The following is a 25,724-nucleotide window of genomic DNA, read 5'->3' as shown; positions in this document are numbered from 1 at the left end:
ACCAAGGGCAAAAACTTTTCCCATTGAGTCTTCTGATCAGAAATGTAAGACTTCAATAAATCCAGTACGACTGAATTTGCAATCTCAGATTGCCCATCTGTCTGCGGGTGGAAAGATAACGAGAACTGCAACCGTGTGCCAATGTTCTCCCAAATAGCCTTCCAAAACAAACTCGTGAATTGGGGATCTTTGTCAGAGACGATTGTCTCATGCATGCCTTGTAATCTGAATATTCGGCAATGAACAGTCTCACTAAACGATCCGGCTTGACTGTTTTCTTTATTGGAATGAAATGAGCCTGCTTGCTAAATCTGTCAATAACAGTCCAGATACCATCGTGCCCACTTTGTGTCTTCGGGAGATCAAAATGAAATCCATAGCAATACTTTTCCAAGGGCGGGTGGGAATGGGTAAAGGCTGTAACATTTTGTGTGCTTTATGCTTGTCAAACTTGACCTTCTGGCATACCAAGCAACTCCGTACAAAATCGTCCACGTCCTTCTTGAGTCTCGGCCAAAAGAAGTATCGTTCCACATCTTTCAAGGTGGTGTCAATGCCGCGGTGACCCGTAAATGGTGGATAGTGGCATTCGGTTAGAACCTTTTCCCTCAACGGCTGTGTAACGCACGACATCGTTTCCTTCATCAAGTAGCCATCCCGAATGGAATATCCCGCTACTACCTCCCCATTCTGTATTCGACTGAATACATTTGAAAAATCTGGATCTATGGTGTACTGATCGACCATGTCGTCGAAGCTTCTATGATGAATCGCGGAAATAAACGGCTTCCAGGACAAAGCATCTGCCATCAAGTTCTTCTGTCCCTGCACACGAACAATCTGGAAGTGAAACTGTGACAAGATGTTAGCCCACCGCATCTGCTTTTCTGATAGTGCTTCTGTGACAAGAAGTAGCGTAAACTTTGATGATCGGTGAAGACCGTAAAATCGGCTGCAAGTAGGTAATGTCGGCACTGAGTAAGAGCATGGATAACCACCAAGAGCTCTTTCTCATAAATCTGTGCTGTCAATTCCGGCCTTGAAAACAATCGGCTATAACAAACTGCTGATGTGTCAAAGCCTAAAGAACGGAGCCAACTTACATATGTGGCTGAGGGGCCTAAACCCTAAGAAGAAGAAGTAACAGAAGAAGTCCTACCAACTTATGGGGACCCCGTTCGATGGGGCCCCAAATGACATAAAGGAAGAAAATAAAGCAGGACTCGCACACACACAGAAACTGATGACGTGGCAGATTTCCAAAAATTGCGTTGGCATGATGACGTGGCAGGCTGTACGGATTTTCGCGTTTTGCGCTGGTTTATGACGTGGCAGCTATACGGATTTTCGTGATTTACGTTGACAGCTTTTTGGCTTTGCTTTTGGATCAGATGCTTTTGAGTTTGAAGGCTTTTCACTGTAATTGCTTTTTAGGCCAAGGGCCTTTAAATATGAGGTTAGGGCTCATTCTCTGGCATGCTTCCTGGAGAAGGTGCAGAGTCTGGAGTATCGGCTTGTATTGTGTTGATGCAATATAAAGAAATACCGAAAGGGGCGCCAAGGTTTGGGGCCAATACTCTCTGGGGTGGAATTCTGCCACTCCGTGTCACGTGTCGTCTCTCTCTTTCAGTTTAGTTGTTATTGAAGTACCAAAAGTTTGTTCAGTCTGTTCTTTTCTATTGGCACGTGGTGCCCGTCTTGTGACAGTGGTATCAGAGCATCAGGCGCGTGCTTTTCTGAAAGCATACCGGTCCTACAAAAGAGCAGATATTGGAATTTTATTGGAGGTATCTTCGCCCTCCAACCCGGACTTATTAGCCACTCCCACCCTTACTTCATCGCGCATCGGGCGCGCTCCCGTCTTCACCGCTCATGTCTTACAGGGCATAAGCCAGAAAGATTACTTGCACGAGAAGGATCCAAGATTTGTTTCGAGCTGCTGTTTTCCTCAGAGGTAGTGCCATGCAGATGTTGATAGCTACCAAGCAGCATACTCTAAGTACTTGGCAAGCTTTCAAGAAAAATTTTGCTCGAAGTTATATGGTTTCTGACATCTTCCTTCGGAGTGCAACTTCTGGCAGAGGGGGTATTCTGAAATGCTTGCCATGGAAACCCTAGCAGATCATAACTTGAAGTTTCTCGACATCTCTCAGTAGATGTCTCTTCACGACCAGATGACCTTGGACGTCCAGTGCGATTGCTATCTTGGGACTACCATCGCCGCCAAAGAAACACTGTTTGTCCAGGAGCTGATGGACCATGCTGTGCTCAGCTAGGACCTTATGGAATGAACCTAACCCTAATTTTTGGTGCAGGTTTGAGGATGGAAAGTCAGTCGACTTTTCGAGCTCGACTGATGTTGAGATTGCTTTTTAAGTTTGAGTTCTGTTTGAACTTGTTTGGTGATCCTGTTTGGAATTTGTTTGAAATGGATGGCATCTGTTTTGAACCTGTTTTGGTGCTGATTTGAATTGTTGACTCTGGTTTGATACTGGTTTCAATGATTGGTGATTTTACTCTCGGGTGGAGAAGTGAGAAATACTGTGTTGGTTTGAACCTTGGAACGACGCAGTCCGATGCCTGGGGAGCGTTTCGTTGTATGTTTAAAAACGTCAGAAGGACGCAGGCCGATGCCTGGGGAGCGTTTGGTTGTATGCTTGTAAAATAATTGTTGTTGTGACTCCCGGCCCGGACCTGGATTATGCGGGAGGAGTATTAAGAAGTCTGAGTAGTGGTTACTCTAAGCACCTCCAAACGACACAGGCTGCGGTCTGGAGGGCGTTTGGTTGTAAAAGGCCTCTATATCTTCCGGCCCGGACCTTTTTAGGTTATGTGGGAGGAGTGATGAGGGAGTCGTTGAATATCTCCCAGCCCGAACCTTGTTAGGTTATGCTGGAGGAGTGTTCATCGGCGGCTTTATGTTTCTATGTCTTGTAACATGCATATGTAAGCATTTGTGTTGCATTGTGATGTGCCAGTTACTGAATATTCCTAATTGGATGAGATTGCCTGGGTATGTAACATTAGTGCATCAAGACACCAGTGGAAGATCAGTACGGTCTGGGTGTGATGGCTAATTTTACTATGCCGGAATATCAAGAGTTCCGATCTGGACGAAAGGAGAAGCTAACTCCTTGATCAAAACAGCCGAAAGGAGAAGCTAACTCCTTGATCAAAAGAGTAGAAAGGAGAAGCTAACTCCTTAATAAAAAGAGCAAATTGATTGTCCCTCAGAATGTCCTCGGAATTTTTTTTTGAGCTAACTTGAGTTGTTTTGCAGATATGCTGTAATCGCGGATGATTACTCTCTGTCAAGAAGGGGAGATGTAACAAACTGCTGACGTGTCAAAGTCTAAAGAATGGAGCCAACTTACAGATGTGGCTGAGGGGCCTAAACCCTAAGAAGAAGAAGTAACAGAAGAAGTCATACCAACTTATGGGGACCGTGTTCGATGGGGCCCCAAATGACATAAAGAAAGAAAATAAAGCAGGACCTGCACACACGCAAAAACTGATGACGTGGTAGATTTCCGAAAATTGCGCTGGCATGATGACGTGGCAGGCTGTATGGATTTCCGTGTTTTGCGTTGGTTGATGACGTGGCAGCTGTACGGATTTCTGTGATTTACGCTAGCAGCTTTTTGGCTTTGCTTTTGGACCAGATGCTTTTGAGTTTGAAGGCTTTTCACTGTAATTGCTTTTTAGGCCAAGGGCCTTTAAATGAGGTTAGGGCTCATTCTCTGGCATGCTTCCTGGAGAAGGTGCAGATTTTGGAGTACTGGCTTGTACTGTGTTGATGCAATATAAAGAAATACCGAAAGTGGCGCCAAGGTTTGGGGCCAATGCTCTCTGGGGTGGAATTCTGCCACTCCGTGTCACGTGTCATCTCTCTCTCTCTTTCAGTTCAGTTGTTATTGAAGTACCAAAAGTCTATTCAGTCTGTTCTTTTCTATTGGCACGTGGTGCCCTTCTTGTGACATCGGCTCTCATAGGCAATGACATGGCCTTCTTGCATTAAGACCGCACCGAGACTACGACCACAAGCATCACAATATACTTCGAATGACTTTTGCAAATCCGGCAAAGTCAAAACTGGTCCCGTAGTCAATTTCTTTTTGAAAGTCTGAAAGGAAGTCACCTCTGTGGGTCTCCACGAGAAAGGGACTCCTTTCCGTGTCAAGATTTGCAAAGGGGAAGCAACCTCTACAAATTTTCTAATGAACCGCCGACAGTAAGAACATAAGCCCAAGAAGCTTCTAACTTCATGGATATTCTTCAAATCGGGCCAATCACGCATAGTCTCAATCTTGGCCGGGTCCATCTGTACTTCCGATTTTGAGACGATGTGTCCCAAAATGTGCATCTCCGGTAAGAAAAATTCACTCTTCTTGGCATTGATCACCAACATGTGATCTCGCAATGCCTGAAAGACGTGTAGCAGATGTTGTCTATGTTCTGCCTCATCCTTAGAGAAGACTATATTGTCATCAAAGAAGGTGCCAACAAAAGATCCGTACTCTTTGAAAATCCTGTCCATCATTCCGTTAAAAGTTGTTGGAGCATTCGTAAGGCCAAAAGGCATCACCAAAAATTCATATAAACCGAAGCTTGTCCGAAAAGCTGTCTTCTAGACATCTCCTAGCGCGATTCGGATCTGATGATATCCGCTTTTCAAATCGATCCTGCTGAAACAAGAGGATCCCTGTAATCTGTCAAGAATATCATCGATCCTCGGAATCAGAAATCTGTTCTTGATGGTGATTTTATTGAGAGCTCTATAATTAATGCACATTCTCCAAGATCCGTCTTTCTTTTAAACCAACAACACCGGAGAGCAGGAGGGTGAAGTACTCGGCTGGATAAGACCTTTTTCCAAGAGGTCTTTCACTTGGTTCGTAATCTCTTCATTCTGGGCTCGACTCACACGGTAAGGTGGCTGGTTCGGTGGTGTGCTTCTAGGTATCAGATCAATAGTATGATCCTCAGGTCGAGAGGTGGCAACTCGCTTGGCAGGCCCTCAAAAAAGCAATCGGCATGAGTGTGGAGAAAATCTTGGCGTTCTTTATTAAGTTCAGACATATTTGTCCTGTGTTCATCATTTAACTCTTTCAAATAGATCGAGTAAACAAACAGACTGGATTTTATTAATTTCGAAATGGCCGAAGCAGATACATTAGGGACAGACTCGCCCTTCAATTTTACATCAAGTCCAATTTTTTGGCCCTTTTCATCTGTCAATGTCGCTTTCTTCGCCCGATAATCACCACGGCGTTGTTGTGAGGATTCTAGGTACTAATCCTTTATTAAGTACTTAAACTCATGATTAAGACTTAAGAAACTGATCTCAAAGAAAGACTCAGAAGACTCTGTGCTTGATTGAATGAATAAAACTGAGTACAAAGGATTCCTTTTATAGGAACTGAAGAGTCATTAGTGAAGAGGCATGTCTCTTGGTGAAGAGACATGACTTTAGGCGAAAAGACACATCCTTTCGGCGAAGAGCTGCAACCATTGGCACCCGTAGGGCAAAGGGGTGTGACCAGTTGTCGAAGGAGTGTGGCTTTTGGCGAAGAGGTACCTCTTTTGGGCGAAGGGGTGTGACCATCCAAGCGTAGGGGTCCTCCTTGGCATGGTACTTCGCATATCTGCAACTAGGAGTAGATGTAATCATGTTAACATAGTCACAATCGTGACATTCCCTCCCTCTTTAAATAAAACCTAGGGTAGCTGTAGAAACTCAAGGAGAAGGAAATGTATTGTTGTGCTTTTGCATCCAAAGCTCTTTCTGTTAAGTCCCATGTCATGGCACTGTTATTGACCATGACTATTTTGCCAAACTGAAAACTGATCATATCTGCAACTTGATAAGTGCCTTTGTCAAAGTCATTTGTAACTTCGAGCTTTGTCCAATAAAAGATTGAATCTGTATCTGCTTCGAGTGAAATTATTGGTAAATTGACTTGAGTTTTCTGTTGAGTAATGACCACTGGTTGGAAATCTGTAAGGTACTCCATTGGTTTGTCTGGAACAGTAAAATCCTCCTGAAGAGATGTCGTAGATTGAAACAGAGTAGTGTTTGAAGGTATATCCATTTGTAAAGGTTTATCTGTGGAACAAGTGTCCAAATATTCAATTGTAGCGACTAAAGTCGTGTTGCAAGAGTCTGCATTTGATTTATCCTTTGCACCGCTGAAGGTAAGGATTGGAATCTTTAAGTTTGAAAAATTATCATTCACCACTGCATTTGGTATCTGTTCAGAGATAAAGACTTTATTTTGCAAGGGCGGTGATGAGGCGAATTTTTTGCCTGGATCACGGCCATAGAAGGGTTTATGTGCTTGTCCGTTGTCACATAAACTGGAATCTTTTGAATCTTCAGCTTTCTCAGCGGGTATTAAGGCTTCCAATTGGGAAGGGGGAGGTTGAGGGAGCTGTTTCCTCTCAGACCTCTGCAGAATCCTCTTGCACAAGGAAAGGATCAATAAATCTTCAACTTTACCACCATCAGACAAGAAAGACTTAAATGTAGGGCATGGCTCGCGAGGGAGAACTTGTCCAACGTTGCGGCATTCACGATCGAGTACTCGACTAGGTCGGATATATGTGCCACTAAGTAAGCCCATCTTGATATGGCTGATTTCTTTTTAAGATGAGATCCGTTGGAAGCTTCATGTTGTTGCTTTTGCCGATGATAATTCCAAGTAGTAGTTGCTTTAGAATGGTGCCCAAACGAAGGTAATTTAGCTTTGGTTATCCCTGTAGAACCATCCTTTGGGTGAGTTAACGTCTTTTGGAGAGACTTTCTGAAGCTTGTCAACATCAATGATTGGTGGTCGACAAAGACTCTTTGGTTGTTGAGAAGTAGCATCACATACAACAGGAGGACGACTACGTGTTGCAGGGGTCTTGATCAACAGGATCGACAACACTGAGGTCATTGGAAATGTCTCTGGAGTCTAAGGTGCATATTCACTATAGGTTGTCATCCAGGTTCAAAAGGGCAAGCTCTATTTGCAGCCAAGGTCCATGCGATGGCTCTTGTTTTATTCCCTACGTTGGCTGGAAAAACAGCAGGGTAACCTGTGGCAACACCAAATTTGGGTTCTACTGTCTCCAAGAATGGACAATGGCTGCAGTTTTTTTGTACGCTGGCTGTTTTGATTATTGTTCGTATTCTAGACTTACTGAACTGGACTGAACCCTTGAAGTAGCTTGTCCACGTGCACATAGGGTTAGATGTGTCACGTGACATCCCCTCCTTTTCAAAGTGAGGTACTGGTACCGTACTGTATGTTGTCGAGTGAGATCGCCAACAACGTCTGGAATCCTGGAAAGGACTCTTCGCCGGCCCACTCTGATGCGTGGGTCATGCGATACTTGAACTTCATGAAGGTCTGCAATGCTTGCTTCTTTGGGCTGTGCCGAAAGTGACACAAAGTCTTCTGAGGCTCCTGGAATGCTTCAACTTCGTCTATAGTCATGCGTCTACCTTTGTAAGGTACAGCGGAATGAATGTTTGAACTTTGCTCAAGATGAGTGCTCCGAACTGTGCTCAAGGTTCCTTTTCGTTCTTATGGAAGGTAGAGCCTTCCGTTCTTAATGAGAGAGTGCAATGATAACAAACAAAGTGAATGGGTACTGTGCGTGCAAGTGTATGAGACTGAGAGATAGAGAGAGAAGAGAGATACGACACCAAAGACGTTGTAAAACCCTCCTCCGAAGGCCCCACTCTCGTTGGCGAGAGTGGTCTACTTATGATTGCACAAACTGGTACAAATTGAATGCATGTGATTGATGCAAGTCTAGGCTATGTCGGTGTCGACGACGGTGATGGCGAGACCGACCTAAGGGCTGAAATCTGCAACCTTTTATCTGCTGTCCAAAAACGCTATGGGCTGAAATCTGAGGTCCTTCTACTGCTGTCCAAAAACGCTAATGGCTGAATTCTGTTGCGGCAGAAAAACGCTGATTTGGCTCGTTGAAAACGCTGATTTACTGCTGGTCTTTATGGCTGAAAACTGCACTTCTTGTAGGCTGAAAACTGATGGTCTTTATGGCTGAATCTGCTGTTGCTTCATTGCTGAAAAACGCCAGCCAGAAGGGAGGGCGATCTGGGCTTTTTACTAACGCTAGGGCTGAGGGGTCCTTGCGGAGAAGATCTGCTGAAAAACGTCAAGTGCTGGAGTGGGTGTCGATGATGTCCAAAAACGCTAGACTTGCTTGTTGGAGAAAACGCTAGGTTGATGGTTCTTCTTGCTTGGAGGGAAATCCACCAAGGGGTTCTTGGTTGAGAAGTTGCCTGTTGAGCTTGGCTCCTGCTGCCTCTTCTCCAATTAGTACTAGTCTAGGTTTGCTTTTATACCATAGTCACAAGGGACGCATTCCGGGACGGGGGAACGGGGGACGGGGGATGGGGTTGAAATGGATTTTTAGTGTAAAAAAGAGAGCGGGACAGCAAGTGGGGACGGGAAGCCCGAAAAAGGGCGTCCCCTGTTACTATGTTTTATACAAACTTACTCAATTTGCCCTACCTACTTTCCAACAAAAGTCACTTAAAAATAATAAGTGAAAAATAGGTAAAATAGGCTAAATGCACTAGAAAATTCCCCTGAAGGATTTTGATGGAAATGCTTATGATCATGCTGTGTGCAACCAGAGGATATGCATCTACACTAAGTGTCTGGACATGCACGGTCTGCGAACAGACTCACAAAAGTGCCAAATCACTTCTAAGTCTAGACTGGCTGAACCCTTGTCGTGCTGTAAGCTCGTCCATGGACACATAGGGTTGGATGTGTCACGTGACAACCTTCTTCAAGAATCTACGAGGGGAAAAATTCCTGAAACCACTTCAAACACAAAAACATGAACATACCCCTTCTATGCAAAGTGACTGGAAAAATACTACTACTTCGAAAAAACTGTGCATGCAACGCAGATGAACAAAGTGACGGAGTGCCAAACCGTTCATCAAACACACGCAAACAATGAAATCGAAACTTGTCTTTCTGATCTAAATCAATCAACTCTGGCAAACCACAATGGAAATGCCGATGCTTGATGCTCAATCCTTCTTGTGCTCTTTCGGAAACTGTGTCATGCCAAAGAAGAGACATGGAATGTGAATTTCTTGAATGCAAACATATCATCTTCTCATGAGAGTTCTGCATACATTTGTGCTCATTCATGAGTGAATCGTGTTCAACGTACTATATGTCATGCCTGTGAAAAGGGATCACATAAGGACGGTGACTAAAATACAGGAAAGCATCACGAATCAAACACTCGAACAATGCGTGCTGACTAATCATTCGTACACAAAATACTTCCTATGGGGGTTCTTTGGACTTGACTCGAGAGCCAAGATCGGTTCTTCGTGATTGATCGTCTCTGCAATGAGGTTAGCTTCACTAGAGAAAGTATCAACTAACACATCATCCTTGTGAACAACCAGATCATCTTCATGCAAATCATCATGCTTGTGAGAAATCACATCTTGATCATCATGCAAATCATCATGCTTGTCCTTATCATCCAAATCATCATGCTCATCATTACCATGCGATTCATCATGCTTATCATCATGCAAATCCTGTGTGTCAGGCTTTGGAGAAGAAGAGACCGAAAGAGTCTCCTTTTCCCGAATCTCTTGCATATGTGCCTGCTTTTTAGAAAAGAATCGGAACAAGGCGTCTTTCCTTTCGTTGTGCTCATGCTCTATGACTGCCATTCTTTCTTCAGCCGCCAAGCGCGCTTCCTCACGCTCACGCTCACGCTCAATAGCTGCCTTTCTTTCTTCGCGTTCTAACTTCCTTTCCATAAACAACTGCTTCAACTCCTCCATAGGAGTTAGTGCAATCCTTGGCGTAGATGGGGAAGGGGGAGGGTTGGAAAAACCTCCTGGTGGGGAAAATTCTTCTTCACCACCCTCATGCTCATCACCTCCATGCGAAGTATACATGCTGCTTCGGGTGATGACCATCCATTGAAGTCTTGGGTTTTTAAGTTCACGAGGAACTTGTGTTCTTGTGGGTCTTGGGTTCTTGAGGTTCTTGAGGTTCTTGAGCTCTTGCGGTTCTTCTTTTGCTTGCAATTTGTGTTAGAGAAGGATCTTCTCTTCACCCGAGGTCTGCTCTTTTCCGCGGGCGCACCCCTTGGCGGCCTTGCGCTCACACCAAGGTTGCTTTTTCCCACCTCACGTTGATTGGCCGGCTGCTAAGTGCACGGTCCGCTCTCAATGAGTGAAAAGAGGCACAAGGGGAGGTTGGACAAGCCCTTCTTTCTTGGGTTTCCTGTCACTCTTCAAAAACACGATTAGGAATCGACATGCCCAATAGAACTTGGGTTACGTGCGACCGCAACAAGCAAAAAAAATTCTTGTGGTTCTTTCCTTTAGTGATACAGAACACTGCCAAAGCTCTGATACCAATGTAAGGTGCAACGGAAGTGAATGTTGAACTTTGCTCAAGATGAGTGCTCCAAACTGTGCTCAAGGGTTCCTTTTACTTACGGAAGGGAGAGCCTTCCGTTCCTTTAGTGAGAGAGTGCAATGGACACAAACAAAGTGGTGAACACTGTGAATGAAGGTATTGAGATTGAGAGATAGAGAGAGAAGAATGCGACACCAGAATGTTGTCAAACCCTCCTCCGAAGGCCCCACTCTCTATGGCGAGAGTGGTCTACTATTGATTGCACAAATCTCTACAATGCTTGGACTTGCCGACGATGTCGACGACGACAAGACGGGCTGAAATCTGAAAACGCTAAGGGCTGAAATCTGCAAATCTTTATCTGCTGAATTCTGACTCTATGTCGGTGACGATGTCGATGGCGACGATGCAACGACGACGCGCTGAAAACGCAGATGCTGAAATGTGCGTTTTCCGGGCTGAATCTGCAAACTTCACGAGATCTGACCGTCCGGCGAGGATCTGCTGCGGGAAGGTGAGATCTGCGAGATTTGGGACTTCTTCTGTGGGTTCTAACTGCTGAAAACTGAAAACGCTGGTCTATGGGCTGATTCTGTCGTGAAGATCTGCAAAAACGCTGAGGTTGATTTGCAAACCAGAAATGCTAGGAGCTGAATTCTTGTCCTTGTTGCAAAAACGCTAGGGATCTGTTGTCGTGCTGTTGCCGTGCAATGCAAAAACGCCAGGGCTGATCTGGGTACTGCTGTCGCCAGGAAATTGCAAGTGCAAAATGTTGGCTGATTTGTCTTCTGTTGAAAACGCTAGGCCTTGCCTGTTGCAAAACGTTAGGGTTCCTCTATTGGGGGTCGTGCTGAGAAGTTGCCTGTTGAGCTAGTGCTCCTGTTGCCTCTTCTGCCAGAAAGTGCTAGCGCTAGGTTTCTATATATACAAACTTAGCAAAATTGCCCTACCTAGTTTCTCAACAAAAGTCACTTAAAAATAATAAGTGAAAAATGTCAAAAATAGGAAAAATAGGTCTATGCACTGTAAAAATGCTCCTGATGGGTTCTGATGAAAATCTGATGATCATGTTGTGTCCACTGTTGTCATCATCTCCTGATGGGTTCTCATGAAAATCTGATGATCATGCTCTGATTGCAACCACTGTCTGGACATGCACGGTCCGAATAGATTCACAAAAGTGCCAGATCACTTCCTATTCTAGAGTAACTGAACTGGACTGAACCCTTGTCATGAAGTAGCTTGTCCACGTGCACATAGGGTTAGATGTGTCACGTGACATTTTATCTTCGAGGAAGTCATATTGGTTGGCTTTATAGAAATGCTTCTTCTTTGCATAAAACATGTGATCGTCGGAGTCCAAACTGTTTGAGGATGAGTCCTTTGTAGAACTGTCAAAAACTGGGCGAAATTTAAGCGTCTTTGCCTTTTTTCTTGCCCTTTCCGAAGCTTTGCTTTTTTCCTTTTCTGTCTTCTTCGCTCGAGTTAGAAGAGCTAGAAGAACTGTCAAAAGAAGAAGAAGAAGAATCGGGCATTCCTTCAAATCGTACACGCTTCTTCTGTTTTCTTGCCGATGCAAAAGTAGGATTGACGACCCAAATAACCCGGGAAGTCAATTATGCTTTTTGTCATGCTTTTTGGCTTTATTGTTTGCGTCCAAAAGCCGGCTGATCTGTGTCTGAACCACCTCTTGTAATTCTTGTTCTGTAAACATCCTCGGAGAAGGAGGTTTCTTGAGTGCCGGTTTGATGGGTGGCTCCGTGGTCTTCTGCCACTGAGGGTGCACTTCTGCGAGGGATTGTTGAGTCAAAAATTTTGCAAATTTTGGATCCTTCATGTGAGCCACATCACGAACTGGTGGCAGCAGGACAATAAGTTTAAATTGGTGTAAAAAAAAAGAAGATTTAAAGAGGCGTCAAAGAAAGTTTGTGAGACAAGAGTGCGCCAACCCAATCAACAGTGTTATGAGGATTAAAAGCATTGTAAGTGGATTCATATTAAGGATGTTCACTAAGGAAGGAAACATACCATATGTATAATCTTATACCATTTACAACCTTTTGATGTGATAATAGGGTGCCTCTTATAAAGGCATGAGGTTTTAAACATCTTTTATCCTTTGAGATTAATGAGAGCCTTCAAGATTAATCATTAATGAGAACTTTAAATGTTAAACATGCATAAATTTTAAAATGGGAGTAAGAATTGTTTGCTGTGTCAAAGAGGTGTTAACAAGAAGCTTCTTGAATACTATGAAGATATCTGTTCAATATAGAGCATTAAGTCAGTTTTTTGCTATTCTTTCAGGATGCATGATGTTGGAAAACCAAAGGCAGTGGTTGCTGCAGAGAAAGTGATGCAACGTGTTAAAGGGGTTAAGGTTGTACCACATTATGGGCGAATTGAAGAAAAAGATGATGAATTTTACAGGCAATTTCAGATCATTGCGCTCGGTCTTGATTCATTGGAGGCACGCAGCTACATCAATTCAGTAGTTTGCAGCTTTCTTGGTAATAAGACAGATGTGACATGATGATTCCATCAGCAGAAATCGTACTATTCTAGATGTCTATCTTTTTAAGCTCGTGTATGTAAATTTGTTATGGCTACTATCAGCTACTTTCTTAAATCAACCCTTTTAGAAAAAAAGGCCATGCTTAAACATGAAACAAATAATACGAATGTTTCTGCAATGCTTATTTGTAAAGATATAGTTGAAGCCAAGTTCTTTTTGTTTGTAAGTTGGATTGGGGTGGCTTGGTATGTATCTGGAAGATGATCCAAGTAGAGTGCTTGACCTGTTGCACCTGGGCCGAGTTTTTAGCTTAATTTGTTATTATTTTTGTGCCATCTTCATTCTTTTGTGGACCTTGCATACAAGCATTTATTCTCTCTTTGCAGTTTTGAAACCTTTTCTCGTGATCTAAGCAGAGTACGAAGCAGATGGATCACCTGCCCTGCCAACAATAATACCAATGGTAGATGGGGGTACAGAAGGATTCAAAGGGCATGCTCGTGTTATTATTCCTGGAGTTACGCCATGTTTCTATTGCACACTTGGATTATTTCCACCGCAAGTGACTTATCCTTTGTGCACCCTGGCTGAAACACCTCGTTCTCCAGCACATTGCATTGAGTATGTCCACCTTATACAATGGGGCCAGGTAGCCATTCATATACAAGGTGCACATTTTGATTTTGAAGATGGTTTACTTGGACATATAAGAGACATTATTACAAGCTATGTCAGTGCAGGAGCGACCGGGTGACTCATTTGATGCAGACAATCCTGAGCATATGAAATGGATCTTTGATAAGGTATTTATGCCAGCATTTCTATCAAGGTTAAATTACTCCTAGGAAATAAAATCGAGCCATGATCTCGTGCATTTGTTTTATGTTTTAGCCAAGTAAGCTACGCCAACTTATTTTGGGCATCCCTTTTCTAAAAACATTTTTAAGTTAATAGTGTTTTGTTTTATCTAGTTTTGTTTTGTAGCAAATAAAGCGATTTAGTTTTGTTTTCCTGTGTCCCTTGCTTTTATAGTTTTATGAGTGCCTTATTCCCTCTTGTAATTCTTGAATTCAGACTATTCTGAACTTATGAAGGTATATATATGTGTTTTTTTTAATTGCTTTCAAAGGCAAAAAACCATCCAAATTCTTTGGTGGAGGAGGGGGAGCTCTTGTGCAAGTCTTCTTAAAGTCAATTGGGTTTAAGATAGGTTGGCATGAGATGGATATTATTGGAATTAAGGCATCAAGAATAGAGTATGCTTTGGAATTCATCTGGTTTATATTTTTTAGTCGCATAGCGGACATGCAGACTTCACATTGTGAAGATTTCGTCCAAGTTATGACCAATATTGTGCTAATTCTTTCTATCTTTTGTGGTGCGTATGCTAATTTTTTCGATTTAATGCTTCTTATAGTGTTAGGCTTCTTTATGGCCGAGTCTATCCTTGAACTCCGGAGTCATGACAGAAACTCATTACACTGAACTTTGTGTTGATGTATGCTCATGTGTGTGTGCGTGTTGTGTTTGGGAGCATATGTTAGTACCTGGTTCTACACCCACTATTGGGCACTGACGACAGGGACGTCATGGTATTTAGTCAATACTATGCATGATGGAGCTGATGGTTATATTGTCTTGTGGGTGACTACCATGGGTCTATACCTTGCACTTTCCTTTAAGGGTGAATCTGGGCTTATCCTGGATTCATCTGAATATATTTTTTAGTCGTATAGCGGACATGCAAATCACATTGTGAAGTTTTTTTCCGAGTTATGACAGTTGATATTGTGCTAATTCTTTCTTTCTTTTGTGGTGCGTATGCCCTACTACCTCATTCTGTGCTAATTTTTTCGATTTAATGCTTCTTTTAGTGCTAGGCTTCATTATTGTTAGACTTGCACCACTCTACTGCTTCACAGTGCTTCACAGATCTAGGCAATACTTGTACGGCTAGTATGTCTCCGGGCTGGCCACCCATAGTCTAGGTTGTACCTGGTCCGGCCGCCCACTTTGTCCGGGCGTCCTCACATATTTCCATATATAATTTTTCTGTTGGGTTGTGGGGATTTTTATCAAGCCTTGCCCTACCTCCCCTTGGACACCTATCTATAGGGCCGGGGGGTACCCACTTCCACATCACACAGAGATCATCTGTTGTACCGAGGTTCTCTTGCCTTGGTAGTCAGTGGGGGGCTGATCACCCCTTTCCTTTTCACCATATCTTGCTTTTGTCTCTCTCTCTCTCTCTCTCTCTCTCTCTCTCTCTCTCTCTCTCTCTCTCTCATGCATCTGCACACACGCACTCTCACATGGTATCAGAGCTTCAGGCTCTTCATGTCCAAGGCGCATCCTTCTGCATCAGGTACCCCTCCCAAGATCAGATCAGCTAACGTTTTCTGCAGACCTGCCAGTTTTTTGCAAAAGCCAGGCAAGCGATGGAACTTGGAGAGTTTTCATCATGGAGGACGTTCTCTACCTGCGTTTTTTGCTCCTACACCCGGCGATCACTTCCTGGCTGCCAGCGCTACACTTCTGGGACATTTCTGTCGCTGGAAAACCCTGTGCTCCACCTGCATTTTCAGTCAGATTTTTTTGGACAGTCAGATCTACGTTTTCAGGACAGCAGGGCAACGTTTTTGCAACAGAGGGGGAGCGCGTAGCCATACCCATTCGGATCTTGCCTTCGTCCCGGTTTTGCGTCCGGTGCATTGCCGACGAGAATCCTCTTCATCTGCTACAGATTTCATCTGCCGTTTTCTCTGTTTTCAGCCCACCTGGGGTTGTGCCAGGGATTCACCATCCTTCCTACATCCTTTGCATCGCTCCGGACCCTGCCGGGAGCATACGAGCACGCTGAAAATAGCTGGACAGCAGCGTTTTCATCACCTCAAAGTTGTGTTTTTGGGTGGACAGCAGCCTCTTGCTTGCGCTTTCGACAGAGGATGAAGTTACCTCCTGCCAAGACACCATCGGATGGTGGTCCATGAGGTCTCTCAGTCATTGTTGCAGTACACGGTATCTTCGACATCGGCTTGATCATCTACGGGCGTACGATTCTTGGGAGATCCATTCATTCCAGCCATCATTCGGCGGTTGCGCACTCTAGAGGGGGTGGTGACTTGTGGTTTGCTATGGACACACCTACGCACTCATCAGAGGAGTTCACACGAGATATGGCCATGCTTATGACATATGGGATTCCGACATTTCCAAAGAAGACACCACCATCTTGAGGTGGACAGACACTTACCGCTTGACCTCGACATGTCAGATCACTTGCTTACACACTAGCATCTACATGGACTTAGGGAGAGGATCTTGGATCTCTTCTTGGACAGGTTCATTGCTTGGATCTACAGACTGGAGTGGGACTTCAATGCTTTGGACTCTCTTGGAGAGTTTACCCGCGAGATGCGGGAGATCAGGCATGATTATGCCACTACATCCGGAGTCACCCGGAGCTTGGCTTGGATGGTAGTGCAATTGCTCTTCTACACTCCTGATCATTTAGATTGCTACCTTCAAAGTTTCTTACACTCACCCTCGGTAACCTTACAACAGACTTATCCATCGACCTGGGCAGTAGGCCACTCCCAACTCATTCACATTGAGAGCCACACCAAGTTGCAATTTGGTGGCGTTGTTGGCACGGATTCTGTTTTGGTTGACACTAGAGGATTGGAGGCAGGAGATACAGGCAAGACGGCGCAGACAGGTTGGTATGGCCTTTCCTCTTCTCAGAGGATCTTCACAGCGCTGACTGCTCAGTCTGGCTTCCCTACTTCTACAAGATGATTACGGTGCAGACAGCTTGGTCTGACCACACCTCTTCTTAGAGGCCCTTCACAGCGCAGACTGTTGAGTCTGGCTTTCTCCTCATCTTGGATTACCCTACCTACTGACAGGACACCATCTGGTGGTTGTCCGTGCGGTCTCTCGGTGACTGTTGCAGCTTACGGTAGCTTCTACAATGCAGTTGTTTAGTCTGGCTTTACTTTATTTGGAGGAGTTTACGACGCAGATTGCTACAGCTGGCCTTCTTGGAGTTTTACACAACTTAGTCACCTGGCCACATTGGGTTATAGGTTCATGCATTGACAGGCTTCCGATCATTCTCATGACGGTTCCTCGGCTTCCCTATTTTCTCCATATATTGGTTTTATAGACACCACAGATCCTATTGGGCAGGACACGTGCAGGTCTATTGACACTTCTTTTATGACAAGGAGTTGTTTTCACACTCAGTTCGGGACCTTCATGAAGTATCTTCACCCTGTATGTGCGGAGTACAACAATTTGCTACACTGCTTGTGACGGCACTTTACCACGGAGATCTCTCGGAGGAGGTGACACCCCAGACTATTGTAGACATCGGATCAGACATCTTCATCATTTGCCTCACATCTTCGGCTTTAAGTGGTTTGTTCAACATCCGGTGCTAAGAGGGGGGTGTTAGACTTACACTACTCTGCTGCTTCACAGGTCTAGGGTGTACTTGTACGGCTAGTATGTCTCCGGGCTGGCCACCCATAGTCTAGGTTGTACCTGGTCCGGCTGTCCGAGTTTGGGGCCGACCACCCACTTTGTCCGGGCGCCCTCATATATTTCCATATATCATTTTTCTGTTGGGTCGTGGGGATTTTTATCAAGCCTTGCCCTACCTCCCCTTGGACACCTATTTATAGGGCCAGGGGGGTACCCACTTCCACATCACACAGAGATCTTCTGTTGTACTGAGGTTCTCTTGCTCTGCTAGTCAGTGGGGGGCTGATCGCCCCCTTTCCTTTTCACCATATCTTGCGTTTGTGTGTCTCTCTCTCTCTCTCTCTCTCTCTCTCTCTCTCTCTCTCTCTCTCTCTCTCTCTCTCACGCTTCCGACTCTCACAATTATGGTTGAGTCTACCCTTGATCTCCAGAGTCATGACAGAAACTTATCCGGTGCTAAGAGGGGGGTGTTAGACTTACACTACTCTGCTGCTTCACAGGTCTAGGGTATACTTGTATGGCTAGTATGTCTCTGGGCTGGCCACCCATAGTCTAGGTTGTACCTGGTCCGGCTGTCCGAGTTTGGGGCCGACCGCCCACTTTGTCCGGGCGTCCTCATATATTTCCATATATCATTTTTTTGTTGGGTCGTGGGGATTTTTATCAAGCCTTGCCCTACCTCCCCTTGGACACCTATTTATAGGGCCAGGGGGGTACCCACTTCCACATCACATAGAGATCATCTGTTGTACTGAGGTTCTCTTGCTCTGCTAGTCAGTGGGGGGCTGATCGCCCCCTTTCCTTTTCACCATATCTTGCGTTTGTGTGTGTGTGTGTGTGTGTGTGTGTGTGTGTGTGTCTCTCTCTCCCCTCTCTCACGCTTCCGACTCTCACAATTATGGTTGAGTCTGCCCTTGATCTCGAGAGTCATGACAGAAACTCAGTACACTGAACTTTGTGTTGATGTATGCTCATGTGTGTGCGCGTGTGTTGTGTTTGGGAGCATATATTAGTACCTAGTTCTACACCCACTTTTGGGCAGTGACGACGTTTGTAGGGATGTCGTGGTATTTAGTCAATACTATGCATGATGGAGCTGATGGTATATTGCATAGCTACCCGGAACGCGGAACGGGAAAGGCGACGCGTCTCCTTGCGGAACGGGGGAACGGCAAGAGTTTCGGAACGGGATCGGCGCGGAACGGGAGGCATAAGAAACACAATACAAGTAGTATTAGAGTCCTTTGACTCTAATACTCACAAGAAACATGATTTGAAAAAGACCATTCCACCTTATAATGGCTTGATTGCATTGTGTGGTGATGTGCGGTCATAGTACATTCACAACAGACACAGTGCATGCTTGAGATAGAGAGTTTGAGAGAGGCTTCACTTCTTGAGACCAAGGGAGAGAGAGCTTGAATCCTTGAAAGTTGAGGGCAAGCCCGAGAGAGAGCTTGAGGCCCGAGCGCGAGGGTAGAGCTTGAGAGCAAGGAAGAGAGAGAGAGCCTTGAGGCTTGTTGCATTTGTGAAGGAAAGGGGTGAGAGGGGAGCAATTTATAAGGAAACACACACACCCAAAATCTGTCCCTTTATGCTTTCTTACCATTGTTGTTGTACCGGGCCCTTCCGGGATGTTCCGGCCTCGTTCCCCCCTGCCGTTCCGGTGATGCTTGGTCTGTCGGAACGCCCTACCGTTCTGGGCACCTGCAGCCGGCCGGAATGCCGTTCTGGTGTTCCAGGTCCTGGTAGGGGCGTTCCCCGGTCTTTGTTATATTGTCTTGTGGGTGACTACCATGGGTCTGTACCTTGCACTTTCCTCTAAGGGTGAATCTGGGCTTATCGTGGATTCATCTGGGTATATGCTTTGTCATAGGCAAGTATAAATTGAAATATCCCTAGAGATTAATGCGTAACTTGTCATAATTATTTGGTGAAACTAGAAACAAGATTTGTGGTCATGTTTATGCCTTAGGTCAGTTATGAGGTGAAGAACATAGCCAAATGTAAAATTCTACCAAAATTAATACCATATTAAGATTATGGTGATAAATTTTAAGATGGAAAAATCATAATTTTTTTTCGCAATTTTAACAAAATTTCTTAAATCAAGTAATAAGATTTTGCATAGATTTCAAGGTTTATGGATAGGGAAAGACTTATCATAACAAGAAATTGACCTCCATAACTTAGTTTTTAGACCAGATTGTTGTTCTAATAAAAAAATTGAAATCTTGAAAACGCTAGCAAAGAGAAAATTTTGGTCTTTTAAGGTCTCTTTCATTAACACAATGAGGTTATTGGGCAAAACTGAAGGTCTATTATGTATCTATAGGCCAACACCCATCAACTAAGCATTTCTAGGTTTCAAACACACAGGCATCTTGTAAATTAAGCTCATTTAAGAAAATTTTTAGTGCATCATTTCTTGTAAAACAAACATTGCTATGAAAAACTATTGAAAGTGTGCATATAGATTTCTCAATTGTGTCCATATAAGGTATTCGTATACAAATAAGTGAGATAAAGGAACAAATCCAAAAGTGGACTTTATTTTAAGGCTAATCTTTTATAAATAAAAAATAAGGATTTCAATATGATATTTGATCCACACAATTTTCTATATTTAATTCTAGTCACAAAGAATTTGATTTTCACACGAGAGTTGCAAAAATGTCAAGCACATATATAAGTAATTACCTTGGATTATTACATGCACCGTACTCATTTTTTTCTTAGATTAGAGTATCAATTTTAGTAAAACATTGATTGCTATTTTGCGTGGGTGCTTTTCATGAGTGTAGTTACTATTGAGGTTGTGTACAAAAGTGATGGATGTTATGATTATTTTGGTTAACATTGTATAAGTTTGCAAAAGCATTTCTGGAGGTTGTGTACAAAAGTGATAGATTATAATTTTTGAGGGATTATAATTTTATGAGTATTTTGGCCAACATTTTATAAGTTTGCAAAATCATTTCTTGAGATGTTTTCTAGATTTTATGTACAATTTTATTTAAATTCGTGAAAAAGGACACTAAAATGTCCTTCTTGGTACCAAACTAGTGTTACAGTCCATTCCCTCATGAAGAAATTCTGCAAGGATGGGAGCCGATGCCATCATGTGTCGTAGTGTGTATAACAAAGGGGAGGTTGCAGTCCTACCTCCAAATTGCGTATCTTCTTCTCATTAGAGATCTTCGCCATGGTCTTACTTTATGTAGAACAGCCTGAGACATATTTTCAAAGCCAGAAGCTTTACTAATATCAGAAGCTTTTCTTTTTCTTCTAAGGGAGTCCACCCTGGATTTATCTAGGGATATATATTAGCTCATTCTTTACGTGTATCTTTTTCAAAATCTGGAGGGAAAAACAGCTCATGAATTCGAACGTTTAACTGTTTTGATGTCTTTGCTCGATTGCCATTTAAGATCTTCCATTACTTGCTATGTGCTTTTGTTACTTGCCTACGTTCCTTTCTGGTGGAGCTACCAGAAGTGAGGCAAAGCCGCAGTGTTTTGTCGAGCATGTGCAAAGACCAAAAGGATCTACAGCAGTGGTCTCTGATGTTGCTCCACATCGTGAACAAGGGACACATCCCTTAAAAAGATGTATAAAAATATTTCCTATGAAGCCATCTTGTTGGTCTATATTTTAGACACTCATTTCTGAGTGACCTGAATCTGAATGATGCTCATAAAGAGCTCACAGCCTCTTGTAACCAGGGCTCATGCTGTAATAAAAGATACTTCCATTGTTCCATCTGGTTTTCAATGTCCATAAGGGGAATAATCCGTAGTGCCAGATGAAAAGCTCCAATCTCATAGGTTTTAGCAGAGGGACAAGCTGAAATGGTTGAAGTATTTGCTGAATTTTATGCTGAAGTGGACGATGGTGGTGGCCCATTTTTCAAGTCAGTGAAGAAGTTGACAAATCATAAGGTTGCCTTGCATATTGAGAACATTGGCCACTGTAGCAATACCCCTTTATGCTACCAAGTGAGCTTTGTGTGCTTTACCAATGGCCAATTGTGAGTCAAAAGCCTTGCCACGTCGTTAGTTCAACCATATAGTAGGCTTGGCCATCAGGTGACTGCGGCCTCAAAAGAACAGAAATATTTCAGTGAGAACTGGCAGGCTTGATTTCAGCCATAGAAACAGGGATGCCCGTTCTGAGCCCTTGCCGTGCTCGGTACGCTTTCAAGCCTTGCCCACGTGCATCAACTCTTAGATGGTGTAGAATTTCTAGTGGCACTCTTTTGGGCCAAACTTGCCCAAAAAACCTAGGTCCATTTCTACCGAGTTGTATGAGATGCACGGAATCTGTTATGTTGTGAGCTCACATGATGTCAATTGGTGCTTAGAGAGAAAAATGCATGATCCTTCTACATTACAGAAGTTTTAGCAAAATTAAACAAAGCAATAGAGTTTTGGGGACCTCATTCTGTATGACAAGTCTCCCCTTGGATGTCTCCAAATTGTCATTTTGGAGAGTGCTGAACCGTAGCTTTACACCCTTCATACAACCTCCATGCATATATCTTCATATTGTCAACCCCCATGTTAAGGTTTTTTGTTTGTTTTTGCACTGTTCTATGGTGGAGGGACCATATAGCGCTTGTGTGTATATCAATACATTGGTATATCGACCAGCTAAAAATGTGTACAAGAAAAGAGTGGTAGAATTTTACCACTTGTTTTCCGAGTTTCCAGATAGCTAAAAAGACCCTAAGCTAAATAAATATCCTTTCTTTTGTTTTGAAGTCTTCAATCTATGTTTCAGGCATTTAAACGAGCTGAGCAGTTCAAGATAGCTGGCGTTACGTATTCATTGACACAGGTAGGCTTGTGAAGTTTCATTCACTTGTCTGGTTACTATATGCCCATGCGTCCTAAATTTTCAGTTGATGCTTTGCAGGGTGTGGTGAAGAATATCATTCCGGCCATTGCATCAACTAATGCAATCATATCAGCTGCCTGTGCTCTCGAGACATTAAAAATTGCGACCATGTGTTGCAGGAGCATGGACAACTACATGATGTCTGTGTGCCAGTAGTATTTCTTGAAGTTATGAATAGCTGAAAATCCATCAGAATGATGACACAATCTATCATGTGCAGGTATATGGGAACACAGGGTGTCTACACGCACACACTGAGTCATGAAAAAGATCCCAATTGCTTGGTATGTAGTCCTGGTGTACCTTTTGAGGTGGATTCTTCAATTTCCTTACAAAAGGTAAAGGATCTTCTTTTTTGGAGTTACGCCCAGAGGTCTTGATTTAGACATCGGTGATTTGATTCTTTTGTGCGTTTTTAGTTCATAGAATTGCTCTTGGAGGACCCACAGTTTAAGGATAAGCTGTCAAAGCCCAGCATTTCTTATCAGAAGAGGAACCTCTACATGCAAGCGCCGCCTGTGTTAGAAGAGATGACGCGGCCCCACCTTAATTCACCTTTGTTTGAACTAATGGAAAAAGCAGGAGGAACATTAAATGTAAATGACAAGAAACTGACGGGCATCTTGAGAGTCAACGTGTCATTTCGTGGTCACAATGACACAGTTATGGATATGGACACAGCTGGTGGAGGCTGATTAAGAATCCAGTTTTGAGTAAATCAAATCCTTAATATGTCCATGCAGGAAATTTTAGTCTTGTACATGGGCTGATCTATAGTCACAGAATTTCAAAAATAAAAACGAAAGCAACGTTAAACATCTGTTAACCTACATTTTTTGCTATGTCAGTCGTATTACTGGGCCTTAATTTTTTCGAGTGGCTTTGAATACAACTATTACTCAATCGACGGAAATGTCAGGCCACAACAGAATGGAATTGCTTGGGTCCTTACAATTGTGATGGTGCATGTTTCTGTCAGAGTGCAATTGGTAACAAGGTATGGCTCAGTTAATTATAGCTTCTGAATTCTAGTAATTCCCAGGAGAAATTCAAGGGCAGACCAACAAATGAAAGCATGGTTTTAACTCTCTCTCTCTCTCTCTCTCTCTCTCTCTCTCTCTCTCTCTCGTACCCAGACATGGTATCAGATTCACCAGTTTGTAACGGATTGGTCTCATAGGTCATTTTGGCCTTTTGAAGACGTTAATACATCATTTCATTCCTCTATACTAGGTCTTGAGTTCAAGAAATCAATAGATGTTTGAGGCATCTTGGGATTGTTTTATGATGTTAAAATCTCTCCTCTCTTCTTCTCTTAGAAAGATCTTCGAGGTCTACTTGGATTGTTCCTATGATGTAAAAAATCTCTCTCTCTCTCTCTCTCTCTCTCTCTCTCTCTCTCTCTCTCTCTATTTTTTCACAGTTGGTCTGAAACAAGGCACTTTAGAGTGTTTTTCTGAACAAGGAGTGTCCTTCAAAATGAATCACCATGTGTATATTATGTTCTTCACTGGAAGCATCTCAAATCCTTTTGGGGTTCAAAGATACGACTCAAAAGACACCCTCACAAATCTTTTAGAGATGGCTTTTCCAAAAAATAAATTGACCTAAGACAGTAGCCCGAAGTATCTTTAAAGTGTAGCGAATGATCCTTCAGTGACCATTCCCCACAATGATTGTGATCGCATGGCGAGCAGCAGGGAGGCTGCAAGCAATGGCGAGAGCAATTATTTCATGGGAATGGTCATCGAAGGACCATTCCGGGCCGTTCACTGTGGGGAAGGGGGGCAAGCAGTGGGCTGATAGTTGTAGGAGGGCTTGTCATTGGGCTTTGACAATCGGAGGTGGGGTCTAAGGCATTCTGAGTGCTGAGGTGTCTTGCTTTCATGCCTCAAGACTGCATGAAATTTCGAGTGCTGATTTGTTGTTGCAAGAGTTGATTCTGACAACTGACGTGTCGAACGTTGATGGTGTTAGTGCAAAAGCTGCTTTTGCAGATTGATGTGCGACTGCCAATGTTTACTCCGGGTTGGAAAGGAAGGCGAATGCATGGCTATGATCACTAGCCCCCTAACCCGCAATTGTGACTGCTATAATTCGTTGATCAAGGGTCTCAACAAAAATCATTTTCCTAGGATTTTATATGTGAAACCAGAAAGGCTTTTAAAAGACACCCTTCCAAATTTACTAGGCAAAATAACCTTTGTTCTTGGAGCAGAGCACTATTCATGTAGCTTGACATAATATGAACTTCGTTCAGGAAAAATTGTCTTCGCATACAGTAAATTATATGAGGCCATGCAGCACAGCTCTCACACAATCATGCATTTGTATTATATACGAAGTAAAACATGTGTTCAATACATGATGCTCCATAACAATGCATGCAAGGTAATTGCTGCTGAAGATGGGGAGGGTTAATGTCACTGCACTTGATGAATTGACAGTGCCCTTGAGAAGATTTTTTGAAAATATCAACAAATTTTTCTTCTCACATATCGACCTGTGTACAGAAAATTCTCCTCGTGCGGTTATATTTTCTCTACATCATGTGCAAGCGGAAATAAATAAACAAATCTAATTGTGAAATAGGTTTTAGTTCAAAAACAGTTGACTGGAATATTTCATTTGAATTTTTTTTTTGAGTCCGAAATGACCTTGGGAATGTGGTGCTTCACAATTGTGGCTCTTTTACATGAGAGATTTATACTCTTATAAGACATTAAGGAATTCTGTGAGATGGTTAACAAAACCGCTGGAGGCTGTAGTTGATTCTACTTCCTTGGGCGTCGGTGTTTGGGAAAAATGGTTTTTTCAGACATACAAAGCTCCTTTCCTTGAATTTGTCAAGAGGAAATACTTGAAAATTTGGTTACTTTTCGAAGTTTTTACACTATTTTTTTCTATTTTGGGGCGAAATTTCTCCTTTTCTCCTTGAGCTCAACCAGCATTTTGAAAATTGAAAACAATACGATATTAAGCTGAGACACATTTTTCCCGCGCACTGTTGGGGGTACTACTTCTATATATCCTCGTTATACCTGTCACACAAGTTCACAAGGTTACTCTGGAAAGTAGTCAATACTTATGTGCTGTGGGATATTAGTTAGTGTGATTAGCAAAAGTGCACTATACAAGTGGCAAGTACTAGTAAAAGGAAACTGAAGAGACTGCAGTATGCCAATGGTGAAGAATGTCCCTGGTGAGAGACCTGGTCGGGCCAATTAAAACACCCTTCGCGCTCTCTCTCTATCTCTCTCTCGCGAGGGCCCGGGTGAGAGACCCGATCGTGCCAATGAAAACACCCTCTGGGTTTTCCGAGCGATTGATATGAGGAGATCCAGACGCCCATGATTGCGGAGAACTACACAACATCGATGGACGCTGCATCA

The 25,724-nt window shown here is 43.3% G+C and overlaps 1 protein-coding gene across 1 annotated transcript in view; it reads left to right on the top strand.

Annotated features, from left to right (window-relative positions):
- The window catches only part of ECR1 (E1 C-terminal related 1), a 38,699-nt gene extending 15,491 nt beyond the window's left edge, over positions 1 to 23,208 (top strand). Inside the window, exons 3-9 of the mRNA XM_086529949.1 lie at positions 12,738 to 12,940; positions 13,362 to 13,594; positions 13,686 to 13,748; positions 22,216 to 22,272; positions 22,351 to 22,472; positions 22,553 to 22,670; positions 22,752 to 23,208. Of these exons, the coding sequence (XP_086386075.1) occupies positions 12,738 to 12,940; positions 13,362 to 13,594; positions 13,686 to 13,748; positions 22,216 to 22,272; positions 22,351 to 22,472; positions 22,553 to 22,670; positions 22,752 to 23,027 (1,072 nt within the window). The 3' untranslated portion in view covers positions 23,028 to 23,208. The remainder of the gene's footprint in view (positions 1 to 12,737; positions 12,941 to 13,361; positions 13,595 to 13,685; positions 13,749 to 22,215; positions 22,273 to 22,350; positions 22,473 to 22,552; positions 22,671 to 22,751) is intronic.
- The last annotated feature ends 2,516 nt before the right edge of the window (positions 23,209 to 25,724 follow it).

The sequence above is a fragment of the Adiantum capillus-veneris genome, chromosome 15 (genome assembly GCF_014529385.1).
Source record: "Adiantum capillus-veneris isolate H3 chromosome 15, ASM1452938v2, whole genome shotgun sequence".
Classification (NCBI taxonomy): Eukaryota; Viridiplantae; Streptophyta; class Polypodiopsida; order Polypodiales; family Pteridaceae; genus Adiantum; species Adiantum capillus-veneris.
This window is presented reverse-complemented; position numbering and strand designations above follow the sequence as displayed.